The following is a 20,826-nucleotide window of genomic DNA, read 5'->3' as shown; positions in this document are numbered from 1 at the left end:
ATCAAATATATCGATACTTTACTATTATCGATGTATGAAAAGAACAACTATTAAATTTAAAGTGTGTCCGCTTTGATTAAAATAATAAGTACTACTAACACACCATGAATGAAACTGTAGATGGAGAGGTCTTCATTGCACAAATTGCAACAACCACCGGATCAACGCCGTTGCAGAACACTTTTCCACCTTTACACGAATGCTTGATTCAGTACGCGGTCCGCTTTGGCCGGCTTTTGTACATACATGATGTTTCTTCCTGGAATGGATGGTCCACGGATATAGCCGAGTTTCAAGATCTGACACCTCATGAAGCTTGCTCTAAATTTTTAAAAGATGTGCTGCCCATTGTGAACAACTACAAATTGTCGCTGACCGTCAAAAAGCGCCTGCGGCTGCTCGATCGTCATCCATGCTTCCGTCGCACTAGAGAGGGCTATCAGTACGCTCCAAAGTGTGAGCCATCCAATCGCTTCCTACTGAAACCGAGCCGGGATTATTGCCTGGCCAGCGCGTTACCAACCGTAAGTACAGCCTGACGGCACGCATTGTTGTATTAAACAACAACTCATTTTCATTTTATTCACTTCAGTCTAGCGACTCCGGGCTAGCCTCCCACAATGTGATCATTAGCAACGAGGCATTTGAGCGGAAAGCCTCTGTTGGCTACAACTACAAGGTTTCCGACGAGTTTGCCAGCCTGATCTCGGCCATGGTCTCCACTGATTTTGAATTAGCGAATAGTCATAGGCACGATTTGGATGAGATTCATTATCGTTTGCGGCGCGCAAGGCAATCCTTTGAAGACACTGCACGTATCGTGCCATTCCGAAGAAGTCTAGACCAGTTGGTCTTTAATATCGAAATCTTTGGCAAACTAAAAAAGAAAGTTATTGAATCAGTTAATATAAACTTATAATTATAGGGCCCATTAGGCATTTATGAAATTTATCCTTTGCTGGTGCAAATAGTTATCTCAGCACTAAATTCATAATGTATTTTTGTACTGATTACTTGCAAAAGTAAATTTATAAATTCTACAATATCTAAGAAATAAGTTGCCTTGTCTAACTGACATTTTTGAGGGTGAATGAGAACTGGAATCCCAGTCCATCAAAATTAGGTGACTTCTTGGCAACGATTACGGCACGATTACTGCCAACGTCAAAGTCGTCGGGAATGGTAGATCCACAGGATGTTTGCACCAGGCCCTCGCTTGCATCCGGCAGAACCTTGTAGAATTTAATATTATCCAGATTACAATTGGTCTCCGAGCCCATGTTGAAGTCTGGAAATTAAAAAGTTGATGTTATCTTGATGTTAGCTAAAACTAACCGACGCGATGTATACTCGTGAAACTGATCCTCAGGATGCTGCCTGCTGGCACTGATATACGCCAGGTGCACAGTGAGTGGTTCCGATTGTCGTAGGGGGGATTGGCCAAGTTACCAAAGCCACCCCCCATAGAGATGTCGCCACCACAGCCGTTGGGCAAATCGTTGCTGGTGGAGTAGTAGAAGAATCGCATTGAAGCAATGCCCGTGCTCGCAATGCGAAGCTGATTGGTCGACGTGAACTTGACTGTGGGGCTAGCAAGGAATCTGTTCGTGTGGAAGACTGTCTGATTGGCCTTCAGGTCGCTTATCTGTTGTGGGAGAAGTGATTTTTATGGTTGGTTTTCACTGCGGCTGGCGGAATTACTCACGTTTAGGTACTTCATACCAGACTCCATGTCGAACAACACAAACAGGAGGTTCAGAGTCACACTGTAGCCCTCGGGCACTCGAATGTCCACGGTGCAGTTGGTCAGAGCGCTGTCTTCAATGGATTGGCTCAGCTCCGTGTAGTTGCGACTACAAGCTGAAAAATGCACATTATTTATATCACAAGTTGTTTCCCAGGTACAAGTACAAGTACAAGTATGGCTTCTGCTTACGTGTATTCTGCCTGATTACCAACTCAAACCCAGTGGAGTCTGTCAGTTCTTCGGAATGGAATGTTAGTTGGAAATTCAAGTTCTCGGCAGACGACAACCTCTTGAGGGTATTGTTGAACTGACCGCAAAAGTACTGCGGCGACTGTAGCTGGTTGAAATGTTTAATATTTTTAATAAACTTTGTTCCTATGATTGCGCTGGAATGAAACAACTTACCCACGATTCGGATAAACGCAAGTAGTCCAGGCATTTTCCCGTCACCTGGGACACATCCCGTAGATTGACCCACCGGATCTCGATCTCCGCCTCCACCGTTGATCGAATCGACCAAGAGCAGTGCACGCTTCCCTCATAGTTCCTCGTGCCGTTGTCTCCTTGGATTCCCAGTTTGATGCTCTGCCAAAAGTCAATTTAAAATTTATAGAATACATTGCGAAGGCCTCAAGCGACCTGAACCCACCTCGTTCGAACGCAGTTGATATTCGGTCTCTCCGCAGATTGTGCGTTCCATTTGCAGAATCAATTCGAAGCTCACGTTTCTCGCCAAGGTGGAAGTGCCACTCAGCCTGATCGCCAGATCTGAATAGGAGCTGAAGAGCTTTGTACGATTGCCGGACAGGTCATAGTACTTGCCGAGGCTTTGGCTCTCTGCGGCGTCGCTGTCAACAATCTCTAGGTATCCCCGATAGGATCCAAACGGCTGCAACTGTCTCAGCTGTACGGACAGCCGATGTCCAGGCGTGGCGCTGGCCTTGAAGATGCACAACAGCTGTTCAAAGGCATTCATCTTGTAGTTTCGCACGAGGCTCATCCGCGGGAGATCATCGTCCAGAGCGATGCGCTCATTGCAGTTGGGGACGAAGCGCACACTGGCCAGGAAGCCCCGAAAGCTGTTCGATGAATCCGAGTGGGACACAATTAGCGCCTGGTTGCTGTCCACCATAATGGTGGGCGGCTGAGTGGTCAAGTTGCCGCACAGACGGGCCACGCGCTGCTCAATGTTCGGCACCATGCTGCCCTTGTAGACCGCCAGGTAATCGTATCGACAGTTCCGGCTCTCCTCCAGGTCAAAGTACTTGAACTCCAGAACGATGGCGTGCTGGGGCGGTGCCGTTACGCGCCATTCGCAGTGCATATTGTGGGCATACGACCTCACATCCTCGTCGTGCTGCGGCGGGCGCAAGGAGAAGTTCGCGCTGTAGTTCCCACCGCAGCCGAGAATCTGGTACTGCAGCTTAAATTGTCGCGATGTGGGCGACATGTACTGTAGACGGAGCCTCTTGTAGCCATTTACTTCAAAGTCCGGGCAGAACTTCTCCGTCAGCTCCTCTTCCACTTCCTCAGAGCCGGAGCTCGAGCTCGAGCTCGAGCTTTGGCGGTAGGCCTTAAAGAAGGACCTGGTGCAGGCAAAGGCGGGCCAAGGGCGGCCCACACTTTTGATGCTGACCACCAGCTGCTCCTGGGTTTCAGTGAGGATCACGTAGCTGCAGTTGAGCATATTGCGGAATGCCTGCCAGTCCCAGCGCTGAGTCTGCAGCTCCGCGGTGGCTCGCAGCGTAACGTCGCAGCTGGGGGAGACGGTGAAGCTGAAGCCGTCTCCGGTGATGTTGTTATTGGTCTGGAAGACCACTCGCATTCGGGACGCCTCCACATGCAGCGGTGGCGGAAACTGTCGGCCGCATAGGCTGGCCACCTCAGACCAACCTCCCGCAGGCTCCTGCCGGTCTTGGCTCTGCTGCACACTCAGCCGGTCATTGCTGCAGTTCGGGGACGTTTCAATGAAGAAGCGCCCTTGGAACTGCAGCGAGAGGGAGAGTCCCGCATTGGTAGTAAACTCCCAGATCAGCTCCATGTTGTTCTTGTAGTCCGTCCCATTGATCGATATGGGCGCAGTAGTTCTCTGGTCGACGCGAATCACATTACCTGCCAAGGGGCCTTCTGACCGCCTGGGCTGCAGCCGGAACCAACTGCGGCCAGGCCGGTGCTCTTCTGTATGGTAAATCACCTTCGAATGAGACTTGCCCAGACGCGTGCTGTTCATCGTCATGCCGCGGCAGAGGCGGGCCACCAGTGCGGGACCCGCATAGATAACAATGTACTCGCGGTCGCAGCTGTCGCTGAGGCTCAGGTTTCCCTCAAGCACATAGCCCCTGCCAGCACCCAGCGAGAACACGCACTCCAGCGGCCCATAATCCTCTCCGACGGTTGCCATCAGCTGCGGTGGCTCTATGGCAAGGCCCTCGGCCACAAGCATTTGACCGCCGCAGTTGTGACGGCGATAGGTGGCCCGAAATTGCTTCAGTTTGACATTTTTTCCCTGGTTCAGGGTGATCCGTCCGGGCGTGGAAGGCATTGAGATATAGCTATTAGTGAGATTCGTGGACAAGTAATTGACAAAGCGGAAGCCTTCGTCTCTGAAGACCACCGAGGGACCGACCCCGCTCCAGTACACATACTCTCCCACTTTGAAGGTGAGTGTGGTTCCGCTGAGCCCCACATAGTTGATGGTGCAATAGTAGACAGGCAGCTGGCTGAGACTTTTGATGGACAGCGATCCGGCCGCCTGGTCTCCAATGTCTGGCGGGCACTGTGACGGTTCGCTGGAGCTGTAGCGGGCACGCAACGGTATGGTGGTGAGGTCCAGTTGGGTAGTGATGATGCTGACCAGCATAACGTTGTCGCTGGACTCGATGATGCCGCTGCCGTTGTATGCATCGATCCGGAAGTCGGTGATCTTTGACAGCTGGTTGAAATCGTTGTAGAACGAAAACTGCGGTTGAATCTCACTCCTCCTTCCGCTGTAAATATATTTCACAAGGATATATTAAGTCATTAGTGAATGATTGATTATGTGCAAAGATCCCTGTATGTACGGGCTTTTAATGAAGCACTTTGGTGGCTCTTACATATATCCTAAATGCTGCCCCCCAAAATATGGATATCTCTTTCTGTATCTCTACCATTTACAATTTGTTGAGACGATATCTCTGGTGTTCTGTCCATTTCTTAGCCTACACTGTCGTTGCAATGTTTAATTTTCTCTTTTTCTTCCCATTTCCCAATTGTTTCCGTTCTGGGTGTTTGCAGAACGGTTCGGCAACCGATTAATGGTCTCAAAGGGTACACTCACATGCAAAAATAGTCCCGGTGCACTCACCTTCTGGTATTATTACGAGCGACAGCACGCATATCGGCTAGATTGAGGAACTGTAGGCGCACGCTCTGGCCCTTGGGCACAGTGATTTTCCAGCGGCAGAGTCTCAGCCAGGAGGATTGCACATTGGCTGGAATCTCGAGGGTGCCAGAGGCAGCATTCACCTCGCGGGAGCACGTGCCGGTTATCCGCTCGTATCGAATCTTGAATCCGCGATAGCTGTTCACATTCGAGACCGCCACGAAGCGGATGCCCACCTTGTTACTGTTGAGGGTCACGTCCAATGGGTAGCTTTCGCTGCCGTCCAGTACCATCAGAGGGGTCTGCTGTCCGCTGATCGCATCGGCCAGGTCCACGAATTCCAGTCGATCGCTGCTGTTACTGGTCTGTCCCTGCTGTGGGCTGTACGGCACGTGCAGATCGCTGATGTTGAGGCGGATATACGAGCCCCGCGGCAGCTTGATGCTGTACTCGCAGACGGCCGGCCTCGGGTAGCCCCCCAGGGCCGGATAGTTCTCGGAGCTGATGAATCCCATCGCACTAGTGTGCAGACCGCCACAGGCACTCAGTGAGACGTTCAGCCGAAAGCCGCCGTGCGGCTCGTCCAGTTGCGTCTGGTAGTGCACCAGAAGAAGACTGCCTGAGCTGCGCAGCGTCTTTGGAGGCCGTCGGCAGGTGTGCAGGAGTTGGCGCGCTAGTGTGGTGGAGCCATCGAAGAGCTCCACGGTCTCCTTCTCGCATTGGCGCAGACTCAGATCGAATCGGTCGTCGAAGGTGGCTGAAATGACCTCGCCTGGCGGCGCCACCACCAACCAGGTGCATTCCGTATGGGGATGCGGCAAGTAGGGATACCCAGGCGTCGTAATGCTGTACGTGCTGGCCAGCTGGGTCAGCTGGATCTCGCCGTCGCACTCGCTGTACTCCCGGTAGGTGATGTTCCAGTAGTTGTGCGCCGGATTCACGGACCGCGGGGGCAGCACGTACTTGATGTACGCATGGGAGCCGCTTGTGCGATACGAGTCCTTGTTAAAGCCTATCTGGTTGCAGAACTTTCCGCTTTGAAACAGGGGCGACCTGTCGTCCAGACCATCGTAGATGAGTCCGTAAACGGGGCATGGGACATTGACGGCTGAGCGGGCATAGGCTATGCTGATCTCTATCTTTCGGCCCGGTCGCACTTCGATGTGCCACTCGCAATTGCTGCCCATGGCCAGTCCGGCTCTCATTTGCGTGTCTAAGATGGTGGCCACAGGAGCCGTCATATTGGAGCCACATGTCGCACGCACAATGGCCCTGAAGCCTCGTCCGTTGATGGAGACATCGCTCTTAAACTGCAGCCTCAGATGGGGAGTGCCGTGCAATCGCTGGATGAGTGGTCCACCCTTGCTGCCATTGCAGATGCGCAGATCATTCGTCCATTGGTTCATATCCCTGGAGCTCTGGATGTTCAGGTAGTCGGCAAAGCAATTGGGAAAGACCTCCAGATCGGCCTCATAGAGGTCCGTGTAAACATGCTGGGCGGAATCTTCGGGCCTGAAGGTCCACTGGCAGTACAGGTTCGGGGCATAGCCCTTCGGATAGCCGGGGGAGTTCACCATCAAACGCGCACTGGCGGACACCGTAAACTCCTTGTTGCACTCATCGTTCTGCACGGTTCTGTTGCCCTTAACCAGGGCACTACTGACCACGCTCCACTTCAAGCGGAACGCATTGAAATCCGTGTTAAGGGTCCTCAAATAGAGGACATTGCTGCTCGAGGTGAACTGCCAGGGCGAGGATTCAATGGCGATCTCCAGGGCAGTGTCATCGTAGCCATCGAACAGCTATTAGGAGGAATACGAGAGATTTAGTGGAGCAAAGAGCGTTTTGCTGGGTTCCAGGGCTCACCTGGAGGCCGGATATGTACTCCTCAAAGTTCAGGGCCACAACCATTTCGCGCTCCACAAAAATGCGCCAACTGAAGGCCTGCTCGACTGCGCGAACTGAAAAGATGGGCGGCGACTCGATCGTTCCATTCGTCTCTGACGTTATTTCGTTGTCGTGCACTGGGGAGATGTTCACGAAGCGAATATTAGGACGGGACCAGGGAGCCCACCGGAGACTGGAGGAGACTCACCGTAGCTCCAGTGCAGCTTGAAGCCGTCGGCACTGTTGCCGGGCATGCTTCGGAATTTGAGCCACAGTTGCGAGCGGATTACCAGCGGCTGCTCGGGCATCTTTCGGTCGCAGTAGAGTCCCAGCAGGCGTTCGTCCACGCCTGAACGCATCTCAAGAAAGTCCTCGTTGCAGTGCTCGGAAGGCACAATGTTCAAAGCATCGAATGTGACCGCCAGGGAGTTGCCGGCATTCACGCCGACGCGCCACAGGCACTCCACGTTCGCCGGGTAGCTATCCGGATAGTTGGGAGAGCTGAGGCTGCCGCGGGCCGAGCTCAGGCTGATGTTGCCGCCGCATGTGTTTTCCAGGCTACTGAACTGCGCCGCCAGAGCGATGCCTTTGGCCAGGATACGGACATTGCTGGCGGGCACTACCAGATTCGCCGGATGCTCGCTGCACAGGCTGTAAAGCACCACCTGGTCATCGTCGTTCAGCAGCTGCAGTCCCACCTCTGCCGTGCAGTTCTCCGCTGCAGTTTTCGAGGCACATCCGGGACACTCCAGCTGGTTGATGTTCAGGCTCAGCTTGCTGCCCTCCGGCGCCACCACCAGCCAGCTGCAGTCCTCGTCCAGGCGCGACCTCAAGTAGCCCTCGCCGGCCGACAGCGCGCCACCGCATTGCCGCTCAAAGTGGAGGGCAAAGCTGCCCCAGCTCCCAGCCGGCGCCTTGAACAGCACCCGCATTCGCTGACCGTGAACCAGGCGAATCAGCGGCTGCTCCTCGCCACAGCCCCGCTCCAGGAAGTGCTCGGTGTTGTCCGCATCCAGCTTGGTCAGTTCTACAAAGGTGCCCGAGCAATTGGCCGAATTGGTGAGGTTGAACCGCTCGAACCACAACCGGATGCCATAGCTTTCCGAAACCTAGAACACAAGAGGAATTAATCCGCGCTCCTGGATGCAGCAAGGGGCGGGGAACTTACCTCCACTACCCAAAGGCACTCCACATTCGAGGAGTAGTTGAGAGGACCGCGGCCTGCCTCTATCGAGGTGGCATAATGGAAACCGGGCGTGGCAATGACCCCACTGCTGGCACGCACGTAACCGCCGCAGTTGGCTGGCACTTGGGCATACGTGGCCCTGAAATACTTCCTTGCCACCGTTGGGCTGCTGTGGAAGTGCACGTGCAGCTCGTTGCCTGGCGAGGTGAATGTCTGCGAGGAGGTCTCCACCTGACAGCTGCGGTAGAGGACGTGCCCACCCGGCGCGGAGACTGACAGCACATCGTCGCTGCATTCTCGCTGGGGCGGATTGATATACAGCTCCTGCAGCACCAGCCGTATTTGCTTGCCCTCCGGTGCACTGATGACCCAATCGCAGTCCACATCTACGCTGAATGGGGCGTTGGGCGACTCAAAGTGGCCGCCCATTTCCTGGAGGTGTTCGCCGCAACCGATCCGCTTGTACTCGGCTCGAAAGCCCTTGGCCTGCAGCGTGGCGTCGCTGCTAAATTTGAGCAGCAGCCGATTGCCCTTACTGGTGAGAGGGGCCACTCCTTCGTTGCTGCAGAGTCGCCGATCCTCCAGCAGCTGGTCGTCCTTCATGTCACTGAGCATTACATAGTCAAAGTCACAGATCCCGGGCACGTATTGCTCCACGGACAGATGCGAGAAGACCAGATGAATGTGATTCCTTCCACCGCCGGCGCTTATGTCCCACTCACAGGACGTGTCGGGCGGATAGTTCTCCGGGAAGTTCGGCGTTTCCACGGCCCCCTGGAGATTCTCTAGCCGCACCCTGCAGTTCGTGGCATAGTCCAGCACAAAACTGGTGCCGTCGGGCGAGTCGTGGCCCACGTCGTACCGCACGAGAACGCGATTACTGCTGGAGTGGAGGACAATACTGGAGTGGCTGCTTGTTTCGTTGCACCGCAGCGGCAGTGCACAACTGCTCGTGGTGGGTCCATCAAAAATAGTTAGATGACCGCTGCAGAGGTTCTCGTCTTGACTCTCGATCTGCAGGGTCACCCGCGAGCCCTCGGCCAAAATGATCTGCCAGTCACAAGCCAGGGCGCCACGGTTTCCTGCCATCGAATGCGGCGAGTGTATGGACCCCACGGGGGAGCTGAGTTTGCCGCCACATCCTTCGCCGGCCTGCTGCCAGTTGAGTAGGAATCCACTCTCCTCCACGCTGCTGTCAGAGACGAAGCTCAAAAACAGCGCGTTGCCAAACGAGGGCACCCGGGGGGGTATCCGAGTGCCGCAGTATCTGCCAATCAGCGGAGACTTGGCCGAGTCCCCATTCCTGTAGAACGACACGATTCAAGGAGCATTAGTCAGCGTCAGCCCAGCGACCTCTGGTTGCGCATACCTAATCTCCAGGTAGTCGCTGTAGCACTCGTTCCCCATAGCCTCCAGACTGAAGTTCGAGACAACCAGCTCCAGGCGCTGGCCGAGCGGTGCTCGAATGATCCACTCGCAGGTTTGCGATGCGCCATAGGGTCGCGGCCAGTTCGGTGACTTGATTATGCCGTAGCGTTGACTGGAACTTACTGTGCAATCTGGATACAAGAATAATTACATATATCAAAAACATCAAACATTAAGAGTGTTTCGGGTGATAAAGCTCGGTATTGCCAAGTAATTCTACAAGTCAAAGTCTATTGTCTACTGTGCAACCAGCAGCCTTTCTGGCATTCGCTTACTCTCTCTCTATCTCGCGCTCATTCTTTGCTTTTTTCCATTAGGGTCATTCCATTATCGTGAACATGGCATTCTCTTCTCGAAACTCGAATTATACTTCGCATAATGCGGAACAAATAAACTATACAAAAATATCCGTATCAAATGTATTACCACTTTCCACCTGTCTGTAAAAGATGTGCAATAATGAAAGGGAGCTGATATCTCTGACGATTAATGTCAGAAGGTCTGCATCGAAGTATTCCTCAAAATCGGATTCATAGCTGAAAACAAAAAGAAAAACATTGTTTATGGCTACATTTTGGGTTATTAGTTTTAAATATGAACCTGTTTAAAAGCAATCCAGGACTGGTGCTATTGTCATATACGAAGAATTGGCCATGCATAATCATCTGGTTTACTTTGATTTCTTTCCTGCCCGGCACATCAATGATCCACTGACAGAAGCCTCCTGTGACCCGCTTCAATATACTCTTCGTGCCAGTTTGGGTCAGATAACCACCGCAGCCCGTATATGGAAAGCTGTAGTCCACAAGCAGGCCACGGCCACTGCTGGATCCACGGAAGACGAGAGTCGCCTGGTTGGTATGTGCCATCAGCACGAGGTTTCCCCCCGTCTTGTATATACGGCGCTTCTCATCGCTTGACAGATAAACCTGCAATGTGATGGTCATGTCAGCAGGTTGTCTCAGTCTCTGCTGTGCGAATAGCACTCACGTCTAAATAATTGGTTTGATTGCCATCGTCAATGGCATTCGAGTCGGCACCTAGCGACAGGTCTTTGATGGTAAGCTTCACCAGACTGTCCAGTGGCCCGACCAGCTTGAATGTGCAGGTCATATCGTCCAAATAGGACTGCGGATAGTTTGGCGTTTTGATGGTGCCCGCCATGCCACCGAAACTTCCACTGCACACTGCAATAAAAAGCATTAAACGTACGTCTTTACAATGGATATGGACAAGGAATACCTCTGCTGTAGCTCAGCTCGAAGCTCTTCTTCAGCCTCAACCCGTTTAGGGCATACTCATAGCGCACGAGAACGAAATTACCGCTGGATATCAGCGGCTCCATTTCGCTTCCCTCGGGCTGTCCGCAGAGGCGACGCATCAGGGGTGACTCATCGGTGCGTCCGTTGAATATCTCGATCTTCTGCAGTCGACAATCCCCGGACCGCAGCAGGTTAACGTGCTCGAATTCCAGCTTTATTTGTGTCCCCCTTGGCTGCTCGATTAGGTAGAGGCAAACCTCCGCATCCATGTGGCCACTGATGCGGCCGTGCGACTCCATGTAGCTTCCACCGCAGCCCGGCTGGCCGGCCACCACCTCGTAGTGCAGCTGGAAGGAGCTATCGGCACGCACCGAAGCCGTGTGCAGATCGATCTGCAGGCTGTTGGATGAGCTGTACAGCGGTTCCGGCTGTGCTGACACGCAGCTCTTCAGCAGTTGTCGATCCGAGTCGTATACGGCCAGGTAACTACTGTTCAGTCCCTGACTACAGTTGACAGTGGCAGCGGATCCTCCGCCGCTTTCCAGCGTGATGTCGTAGAACCGCAGCACCAGTCGAGTGCCGTAGGGGGCTGTCAGCTGCCAGCGACAGTCGAGGCCGGAACGCGTCCTGCCAGGATAGCCAGGCGATCGCAGTATGCCACTCTGGCCTAATGTTAGGTTGGCCAACGTGTCGCCACAGGAGAAGGGTAGGGAGCTCCAGGTAAGGTGAAAGCCGCTCCCTTGAGTGCCATTGTCGGAGCGGAACCAGAAGAAGACCTGCTCCTGGGTGGAGATAATGCTCCGGTTGACCAGTTGGGTGCCGCAGAATCTACCAAAGAGCTTGTAGGCCAGCGATGGCCCGTCGTGCAGCTGCAGGAAGTCGGCGGCACAGTCGTTGCTTTCCTGCAAATCGAATTGGGTGAACGTCACGTTGAGCACATGTCCTGGCGGGGTGCGAATGATGAAGGGACACCGCTCGTCGGGCTGGTAGTCACCGTCAACGGTGTTGGGTGGAAAGTGAAGCTGACCCGTGGGTCCTCGAAGAGTGGATCCGCAGAAAAAGCGCTGGTTGGAGCAACGCGTACCAGTGTAGCCGGCGGGACAGTTGCACTGATATTGGTTGCTGGGTAAAAGACGACAGGTGCCGCCATTCAGACAAGGACTGGGGTGGCAGCCATCTGAATCCGTATCGTTGCACAAGACTCCTTTGTATCCGGGCTGGCAAATGCATGTGCTTCCGCGTCCTATGTGGATGCAGGTGGCGTTATTCTGGCACAGATGCTGGTCGCATGTGTCGCGGCTGGGGTCTTTGGTACACCCGTCCTCGCCGTATCCGTGCCCGTAGCTGCCCAGTGGACAGGTGCAGACGACCGTCCCAGAGATGTACTCGCATGTCGCCTCGGAATGGCATATTCGTTCGCCATCACAGGAGTTCGACTCGGCAGCGGTGCAGCTGCGTCCGTCGCCGGTCCAGCCCACTGGACAACGACCACACAGATGCGAGCCCTCGGTATTGATGCAAGTCACTCGCGGTCGCAGGCTGCAGCCTCCGTTTGCCACGGTGCACTCGTCTATGTCGCGGCAGAGCCGGCCGTCTCCGGTGTAGCCAGGCGGGCAGGCGCCACATCGATAGCTGCCTGGCAGATTGATGCACTCGTTGTGGCAGGGATTCATGCTGGGCACGCATTCATCCACGTCCCGGGTGCAGGGGCTAGCGCTGGCTGTAGTGGCATTGTTGTCGGCCCACGTCCAGCCCTGGTCACAGACACAGACGTAGCCGGCGGGGGTGCTGACGGAGTGGACGCACGTTCCATGTTCTCCGCACATTTCGCTCGAGTCGCCGGCCAGGCATTTATTTTGGCGCAGTCGGCAATGGGTGCCAGTGTATCCATTGCGGCAAACGCAACTGAAATGTGGTTAATGTACATATATACTCTTGTATATATGGATCTGATACTCTACTTACCGGAAACTCCCAGGCGTGTTTATGCATCGGCCGCTGTTCATGCAGGCAGCCAGATCGGTGCCGGCCAAATCGAAGCACTCGTTCACATCGTCCTCGCAAGTGGGGCCCTACAAGCAAAACAATTAACAACAAAAATAATTGCCCATCAAAGCACCTGTGCAGATTTAACGGGATATAATCACTAGTTTACCAACACTGAATGATCATTGCAGGCTCGTACTCGTATTGAAGGTATAGTAATCATAAGGTAAGGTTGGGGTGCACAGGTTTATACAGGAAACCATGCAGATCGGGAGGCTGGCACGTACCACCTTTACTAATAATACCCTGCTTAGCGGTGATTATCTTTTTTACCTTTGGCGGTACGAATCTTTGTCGTTAAACAAACACTAATAAAATTAAATGAACTTTTTTTCCTGCTTTCCCTAATTTTATGTTTAATAATTACATATGTAAGTCGTTTAGCCCCTATTCCGAATACGGGGAGCTCAAATTATGCAAAGTTATTCTAGAGTGCGTCTTTAGGTTGTTTTGACGCCTTTAAAAGAGAAACGGAGTCCTCTGAGATATCTTGTGTGGATTAATCCAGTATGTATGCTAAGGTGTGGTACGATTTCATAAATATACATCGTTATGCATAGTAATATATGTATACGTGATTCTCTAATCTGTTCCTCTAAGGTGACTGGCGAGAATTACATGAATACGCCCCCAATCGATGACACTGAGACGCCCCCGTGGATGCACTCACTTGCCAGCCAGCAGCACAATCACATTGAAAGGCCCTGTATTCGTCGTAGCAGGTACCTCCGTTCTGGCATGGGCTCGACAGGCACTCGTCCTTGGCCAGAAACACTAGTATTCTCGCCAGAGTGGTCGAGACACGCTCTACCCGCTGGAGCTGCCGTCGCAGGACCCGCTGGTTAAGTCCGCCACGCCGCGTATTGTTCCGCATGTTGAAGAACCGCTTTTCCAACCGAGTGAGACTTCGCTGTACCACACGGAACTGGTCCTTCTGCACGTCCAGCGACAGCGGCTCACGTCTGGCCGCAACCTGGCGAGCGGTGACCACTTGTAGGCGTCGCCGGAGAAGCGTGAGTATATCCACATCATTGATCATCACCGTGGCCTGCTCGCCCATAAGTCGAAAGGTAACATTCTGATCTGGTGCCGCCTCCAGGAGCAGATTGCCGTTTTGCTGCCTTGTGATCACTGCCCGCTCTGCCCGTTCATCTGAAGACGCTTCCAGCTCCAGCAGAAACACGCACAACACCAGAACAAACAATAAATTCAGCGTATTAGAACGCATATTCACTCATTTTCAGTATAAAACCTCACAGATGTGGATAGGAGTATATGTACATATATGCACAGGGTGTTTGATTGATTCCCGATTTCCGAGAGCACAAAAAGAACAATTTTAACTATATGCGGAATGAAATCCACAGATACTGATGCTACATTGAGCTGTGGCTCCGAATTTATAGATTTTCCAAAGGGAAAGTGGGCGGTTACGATACTCTCAGTGATACGAGATAAATCTTTTAAATATCAATATCAGAATATATGAATATGTGTGTGCCTGTTATCACAATTGTGGTGCATTTGTTAATATCTGAACCATTATATATCCCAGTCGGTCAATCCTAGAAACAAAGATCTGTTCATCAGGCTGATAGATCTGCCCATTTCGGACCCATGAAACTAACTTAAGCCTAGAAGAGCAAATAGACTAATTCCTGAAGATAATATTAGCCAATATTCGAATTTGAAGCCTCAGATCGTATCATATTTGCATTTGATTATTTTGACACCAATATTTTAGGGGTTCTATGGTGTAATGGTTAGCACTCTGGACTTTGAATCCAGCGATCCGAGTTCAAATCTCGGTAGAACCTGACGACTAGTCACAATTTTGTTTTCTTTTTTAAATGTTACCATATTTTCCACATATTTTTGCAGTTTGCCATTCAATATTTTGGGAAATATCATACATAAAGCTGCGCTAAACCAAAGTTAATACAAATCATGATGTGTTTTCGCATAACATTGATGTACAATTATATTTATTCAGCGTTATCAGCGCTTGGGACTCTATTGAGAGCAGATAATGTGGGAAATTAGATTCAATTCAGCGGCAAGTAAAGCCTAATAGGGTCTGACCTTGGATATAATATGTTTTTGATTCATTCATTCAATAAAGTGGGTACATTGTACTATATGGGTGCGTGTATCCAATGTGGAACCAGCGCCATGACAACCATGTTGAGCGTAAATTAAATCAATTGAGTTGTAGTCGTCAGGCAGGCCGCTATGTGTTCGGGTATTCAGCTATTTATAAATACATTAATAAGGAAAATCAGCTGCTGGGCTGCCGCTGGCTGGCGATGCAGTACGAGCCCCCAACACGGGGAAGGCGCTGGTTTCGTGGCTGTTTCGCTGCTTTGCTGATTTGCTGTGTGCCGTCGCTTAGTAAAGTGCCAGACACCGTTCGGATCTGGACACCAGCCAGCCAGCCAGTCAGTCAGTCAGTCCTCTATAAAAAGACAACGTCTTCGCGCAAAAACACTAAAGAAAAGCGACGTTATGTCAACTTTCTCGAAAATATTTCTCTTAAAAGGAGGTAAGCCGTCAACATTGTACACATTGTATACACGATTATACGAGTATGTATGTATGTATGTATGTACATATCGTATGATCATTAATAAATTGTATTATTGGCAAACATACATATACAATATACGAGTATATTCGTAATCTGGTAATCGACAGTTTTTCCATGTAATATTGAGATTACACTCTCAATCAAATTGGTTTCCCGACCGATCTGTATTTTCTTTAAAAGACCTGATTAATTGTGAATAAGAAATTAATATTATTATGAAATTTATTTCCCGATTCTGCACAGCAGGCGGACGTCACTACAGCGCCGCAGCACAGACACAACTGCGCGAAATACTTGGCTCCCAGCTGGCCGGGATCAAGGAGGCGGGCACATTCAAGGCTGAGCGGATCATCACGTCGTCGCAGAGTACCCAAATCACGGTTCAGGGCAGCGACAAGCGGATACTAAACTTCTGTGCCAACAATTATCTGGGACTGGCGGTAAGTCCTTAGATGATGATATATTATTCCGCTACTAACAAGTATTCTTCGCTGGTAGAACAACCCAGAGATCGTGGAGTACAGCCGGAAGCTGCTGGAGAAGTACGGAGCCGGTCTGAGCTCGGTTCGCTTTATTTGCGGCACTCAGGACATCCACAAGCAGCTGGAGCGAAAGATTGCTCAGTTCCACGGCCGTGAGGACACCATTCTCTATGCCTCGTGCTTCGACGCCAACGCTGGCATTTTCGAGGCCATACTCACGCCGGAGGACGCTGTCTTCTCGGACGAACTGAACCATGCATCGATCATTGACGGCATTCGCCTGTGCAAGGCCAAGAAGCAGCGATACAAGCACCGCGACCTGGCCGATCTGGAGCGGCAGCTGCGGGAGAGCGACGGACGTCTCAAGTTAATTGCAACCGATGGCGTCTTCTCGATGGACGGAAATATAGCCCCGTTGGCGCGGATTGTCGATCTGGCCAAGAAGTACAATGCCTTGGTTTTCGTGGACGAGTGCCACGCCACCGGCTTCTTTGGCGCCACCGGACGCGGCACCGAGGAGTACGACAATGTCATGGGCGAGGTAGACATCATCAACTCGACGCTGGGCAAGGCTTTGGGGGGCGCCTCTGGAGGTTACACCACCGGGCCCTCGGAGCTCATCTCCTTTTTGCGCCAAAAGTCCAGGCCGTACCTGTTCTCCAACACCCTACCGCCTGCCGTCGTGGCAGTTGGACTGAAGGTTATGGACATGCTGCTTGCCTCCAGCGAACTCACGCAGCGCGTCCAGAGCAACACGCAGCGCTTCCGGACAGCCATGACCAAGGCTGGCTTCACCATAGCCGGAGAGAACCATCCCATTTGTCCCGTGATGCTGGGCGATGCCCGGCTAGCGTCCAATTTTGCCGATCAAATGCTAAGTAAGTCCATCAGCTCCTAAGGATCTCTTTTCCATCCACTCATTGCAATTCCTATTCTAGCTCGCGGCATCTACGTGATTGGATTCAGTTATCCGGTGGTGCCCCAGGGCAAGGCGAGGATTCGCGTTCAAATCTCCGCTGCCCATACAGAGGCTGAAATCGACCGGGCCATTGACGCCTTCATAGAGGTCGGTGGCTCTCTAAAGGTGATCCAGTAGGACAGAACCCAAACGGCCATGTTGAGTATCTTGCATTTAAACCAAAGAAACTGCTTGCATTTATCTAAAGAATCTAATAAATATTAAATTGTGATTGATTTCCTTTGATGATTGATCAGAGGTGATACAGATGGGCATCATAGTTCCTATTGGCTCGAGTGGAAACTTTACACCATTGTTCCTTCCGCTTCGCAGAGCGAATTATTCCTGAAATTAACCGTCTAACCGACTTCTTAAGTACTAATTGCAGCCCTGCCTGAATCCACAGCATTCATGGTCATGGTACGGATATTGAAAGCCCGATATTAAGAAACAAAAACCTGTCGCAGTGTTTATGGTGTGGCTTTATTTGGTTCGTACGATTAACTAAGGATCCTTTACTAAGTAAACGATAAACTGTGGATAAGCAGTTGAACTTAAGCGTAGATTGCACGGTAAATGAATGACTGGCCGCGAGGCCGGTAAATGCAGGCGCCAAGAAAACGCCGCAAACTAAAGCGAGAGTGAGCACATGCATGCGCACACCTAATACATAAATAATTCAGTAACAAATAATAAGAGTCGTTAACAAACAAGACAAAAAAAAACAAAAAACACAATTAATTAAGGAAAGCGTTGACCCTGCTCTGATGCATACTTACGAGTATGTGGCATCATCTCTGACTATAATACAACAGATCTGTGAGGGTGGGTGAGTCTTCAAACAATAAGGAAACTTTTACAAAGCGCTTGTGAGAAATGTGAGAGGAAATGTGGAGATTGGGCTAGGCGTATCGGTTGTACATATTGCGATGACGTTGCCGTCCTTGTGTGACTATGAATACTTTGGTTAGTGTGCTTGTTCGAATGAGATTGGTTAGATTCGAGTCTAATGGCGGCGCGTGTCGATTACTTGTTAACGAGGCCGCGTGCCTTCGGGTAGGCCGAAGCCGGCTTCTTTGCCGGAATACGACCCGTGGGCGGACGTCGGTTGGAGTCGAGAGCCGGTCCGGCACTGGGCAGACCACGGCTGGACTTTATGTTGCGTACATTGGGCATGGAGGCGACGCCACTGCCAGCGGTGTTGGCGGCCAGCGGTCCAGCACCAGAGCCAGGTCCCCCATTGGAGCTGGAGTTGGCGTTGATGATGTTCTCAAGGCGACTGCGCAGCGAGTTGGTGTGCGAGTCCACAATATCGATGTCGTCGCCGCCCGTTTGCATGGCCTGGGCTAGCACCGCCTGCAGCGAGGCGGACACCTTGGGCGTTCGGTACTCCTGGGTGGTACGGCATGGCATCTCCAGCTCGTAGCTGACTATATTCTCGCTCTTGAAGCGCAGAGAGCTGGGCGCATTGGACTTGGCCTCCTGCAGGGCGTGCTCGGACGTGGGCCGTCGACGCTGGGGATGGGAAACGGGGCGCCTGTTGCCCTGCCTTCCATCTCCTCCGGACGGCGGCAGCGGTAGAGGAAGGGAGGAAAACTTCCATTCCTCCTGCTCCTCGTCATATTTGGCCTGTGTGTAAAGACGCTGCTTCACCTCGATGGGCACAAAGTTGTCAATAATAAGCAGCTGGCGCTTCAGCTCCTTGACGAGCTCGTTCTGGGCCATCTCCAGCTCACGCAGGTCCTGGTTGTGGTCGTGCTTGCAGTCATTGAGCTCCTGCTGCAGAGCCAGGTACTTGGCATAGCACTTGGACAGCTTGCGCTTCTTCAGCTCCACTTCCTGCTCCAGTGAGACGTTGCGCTCTCGAATTTCCAGGGTGGTTTCTTCCTGCAGCTCCAGTTGCTGTTGGATTTCGATCTCCCGCTTCTTGCGCTCCGCAATCTCCACCAGCTTCTTCTCCAGCTCGATCTGACGCTCGCTGTAGGTATCCAGCAGATTCTTGCCACCGCGCACCAGCTGTCCTTCCAGTTCGGCAAGCTTTGCAGCCAGCTTGGCGTTCTTGACGCGCTCACGCTCTAGCTCTTCGTTGGACTTGGCCACCTCGGCCTCATTTTCCTTGTCCGACTCGGACTCTGCCCCATCGCCATCGCTGTCCCTGTCCTCGTCCACCTGCAGATCCGCGGATGAGGCCTGCAGGGCACTGCCTATCAGCTCCTGAGATATGGGCTCCTTTTTGGGCTTCTTGACGCGCTGCTTTTTGATTGTCCCCTGCTTCTCGCTGCGCTGCTGTTGTTGCGGCGCAATCAAACGCTTTAGGCGCTCGATCTCCTCCTGGTACTCTTTCAGCTTGGCGTCCTGCGGATCCTCGTTCTTGATCGGCTGGTTCTGGATGGACTTGGCCCGCGAGGCGTACCGCAGCGTGGTCAGTGTCTCATTGTAGTTGTAGTTCGAGGGCCCAATATTGGCAATCATAATCGTCTTTGAGTTGCCGCCCAGCGAATCCTGCAGCAGACGCGTCAGCTTCGAGTCGCGGTACGGTACATGGGGTGAGCTCTCGGCCAGAGCCGAGATCACGTTGCCCAGCGAGGAGAGGGCCAAATTGATTTTGCTCGCCTCCTTCAGCCGCTCGGCAGATGCGCCTGTCTTCGACTGTCGCTCGCTGCCTGCCAGATCGATCAGATTCAGCTTGCCCACCTTGATGGTGTTCGTCTCCGTGTCGCACATCTCGATCTTGATCATGAAAATGGCGTGTGAGCTACGAAAGAAAAGACTTATCACTCTATCTCTGTCTATCCCATACTCTGACGCCGATACTCACCGGGAACTGTGCTCGTTCATGTTGGTGAATCCCACGGTGCGATTCTTGTTGCCCACCTTCATGACACGGATCATGTCATCGACACTCTTGCAGTTGATGGCATGCAGATTGGGCACATAGACGCCGGAGCCGCGCTCCCTCACTTCCAGGTGCTTCGAGTTGGGCTTCAGCAGATCGCGCAGCTCCTCCATGTAGATTTCCAGGTAGGAGACATCGACCAGAAACTGAAAGTTCTCGGTGCGATTGATGTGCAGCCAGATCTGCTCAAAGGTCCGTGGAATGATGCCCATCAAGTCGTCATTGCCGCGCACGCCCTCCATGGTGAAGGTCTTGCCAGTGCCCGTCTGCCCATAGGCGAATATGCAGCCGTTGAATCCCTCCAGCACCGAACTAACCAGGGGAAAGACCACCTCGTGATAAAGGGTCGTCTGCGAGGCGCTGGCATCGTACGCCGCGTCGTATGTGAAGACCTTCCGCTGCTCCTTGTTGGCGTCCACCACATTCTGCAGCTCCACCACGCCCCTGTTCGGATATACGTTGACCACTTCCGGCGAGCCCTCGGATCGCTCGCGATTGCTCATCGGTCGGCATCGCACCACAACCTGGACGCACTCGTTGGGTGTCTGGCTGCTGGCGGTGCCAGGGCGCCTGCTCTTCGCACTCATAACCACAGCTGTTGTGTTTTTGTGCTCGTGTGACTAAGGCAGCCTTGCCTCTGCTTCTCCCTCTCCACGCACTCTAGCCAAAAGTGGAAGCAGTCACTGGGGCGACGACGGAAAACAAATGACGAATAAAATCAATAATTCCATCCTGAAGAAAACATTCCTAGTCCCCCAAGCACTTGTACTCTTGAGACTCGCTCAAAATGCCACTTCCCTATTGTTATGGGACAATGGGGCGAAATGGTGTTGCAACAACGGTTTAATTACCTGTATTTTTAAGCCAATTACTTCACCTTGAATACGTTTTTTTTTTGTTTCAGCTGCTGCTGCCTGTCGGCAGGCGATTACGATATTCACCAGGTATCGATACCTCTCGATGTGTGTTTCCGATAACCGCAA

General features: G+C 52.3%; 4 protein-coding genes and 1 non-coding gene across 6 annotated transcripts; 3 read left to right on the top strand and 2 right to left on the bottom strand.

The window, feature by feature from the left end:
- Positions 1–17: 17 nt before the first annotated feature.
- Positions 18–1,054, top strand: LOC108151404. The gene is made up of 2 exons (XM_017279992.2): positions 18–524; positions 593–1,054. The coding sequence occupies exons 1-2, from the start codon at positions 105–107 to the stop codon at positions 917–919; spliced, it is 747 nt and encodes a 248-aa protein (XP_017135481.1). The 5' UTR covers positions 18–104; the 3' UTR covers positions 920–1,054.
- On the bottom strand, positions 914–14,383 carry LOC108151398 (cubilin homolog). Of its 2 annotated transcripts, none has more exons than XM_017279984.2 (17): positions 13,591–14,383; positions 12,840–12,946; positions 10,855–12,779; positions 10,603–10,799; positions 10,213–10,541; positions 10,039–10,148; positions 9,554–9,743; positions 8,167–9,487; positions 7,207–8,107; positions 6,978–7,135; positions 5,094–6,913; positions 2,397–4,734; positions 2,153–2,332; positions 1,937–2,084; positions 1,706–1,860; positions 1,351–1,645; positions 914–1,288 (listed from the first exon to the last, which is right to left on the bottom strand). In XM_017279984.2, exons 1-17 carry the CDS (start codon positions 14,146–14,148, stop codon positions 1,068–1,070), a joined length of 10,953 nt encoding a protein of 3,650 aa, XP_017135473.1. In that variant the 5' UTR covers positions 14,149–14,383; the 3' UTR covers positions 914–1,067. The 2 variants fall into 2 exon arrangements, with proteins under 2 accessions (XP_017135473.1, XP_017135474.1); XM_017279985.2 differs by having other exon boundaries at positions 1,937–2,078.
- Positions 14,384–14,665: 282 nt separating this feature from the next.
- Trnaq-uug lies at positions 14,666–14,737 on the top strand. The gene has a single exon. It is a non-coding gene; the product is annotated as a tRNA-Gln (tRNA).
- A 507-nt stretch (positions 14,738–15,244) lies between these two features.
- LOC108151403 (2-amino-3-ketobutyrate coenzyme A ligase, mitochondrial) lies at positions 15,245–17,179 on the top strand. Its single transcript, XM_017279991.2, has 4 exons — positions 15,245–15,462; positions 15,751–15,947; positions 16,006–16,867; positions 16,928–17,179. The coding sequence occupies exons 1-4, from the start codon at positions 15,426–15,428 to the stop codon at positions 17,083–17,085; spliced, it is 1,254 nt and encodes a 417-aa protein (XP_017135480.1). The 5' UTR covers positions 15,245–15,425; the 3' UTR covers positions 17,086–17,179.
- Positions 17,180–17,408: 229 nt separating this feature from the next.
- LOC108151400 (kinesin-like protein Klp68D) lies at positions 17,409–20,803 on the bottom strand. The gene is made up of 3 exons (XM_017279987.2): positions 20,695–20,803; positions 19,766–20,526; positions 17,409–19,702 (listed from the first exon to the last, which is right to left on the bottom strand). The coding sequence occupies exons 2-3, from the start codon at positions 20,428–20,430 to the stop codon at positions 17,974–17,976; spliced, it is 2,394 nt and encodes a 797-aa protein (XP_017135476.1). The 5' UTR covers positions 20,431–20,526; positions 20,695–20,803; the 3' UTR covers positions 17,409–17,973.
- Between the last annotated feature and the right edge of the window lie 23 nt (positions 20,804–20,826).

Source organism: Drosophila miranda, chromosome XR (assembly GCF_003369915.1).
Source record: "Drosophila miranda strain MSH22 chromosome XR, D.miranda_PacBio2.1, whole genome shotgun sequence".
NCBI classification, from domain to species: Eukaryota; Metazoa; Arthropoda; class Insecta; order Diptera; family Drosophilidae; genus Drosophila; species Drosophila miranda.
Note: the sequence above shows the minus strand (reverse complement) of the source record. Positions and strands in the feature narration are given on the sequence as shown.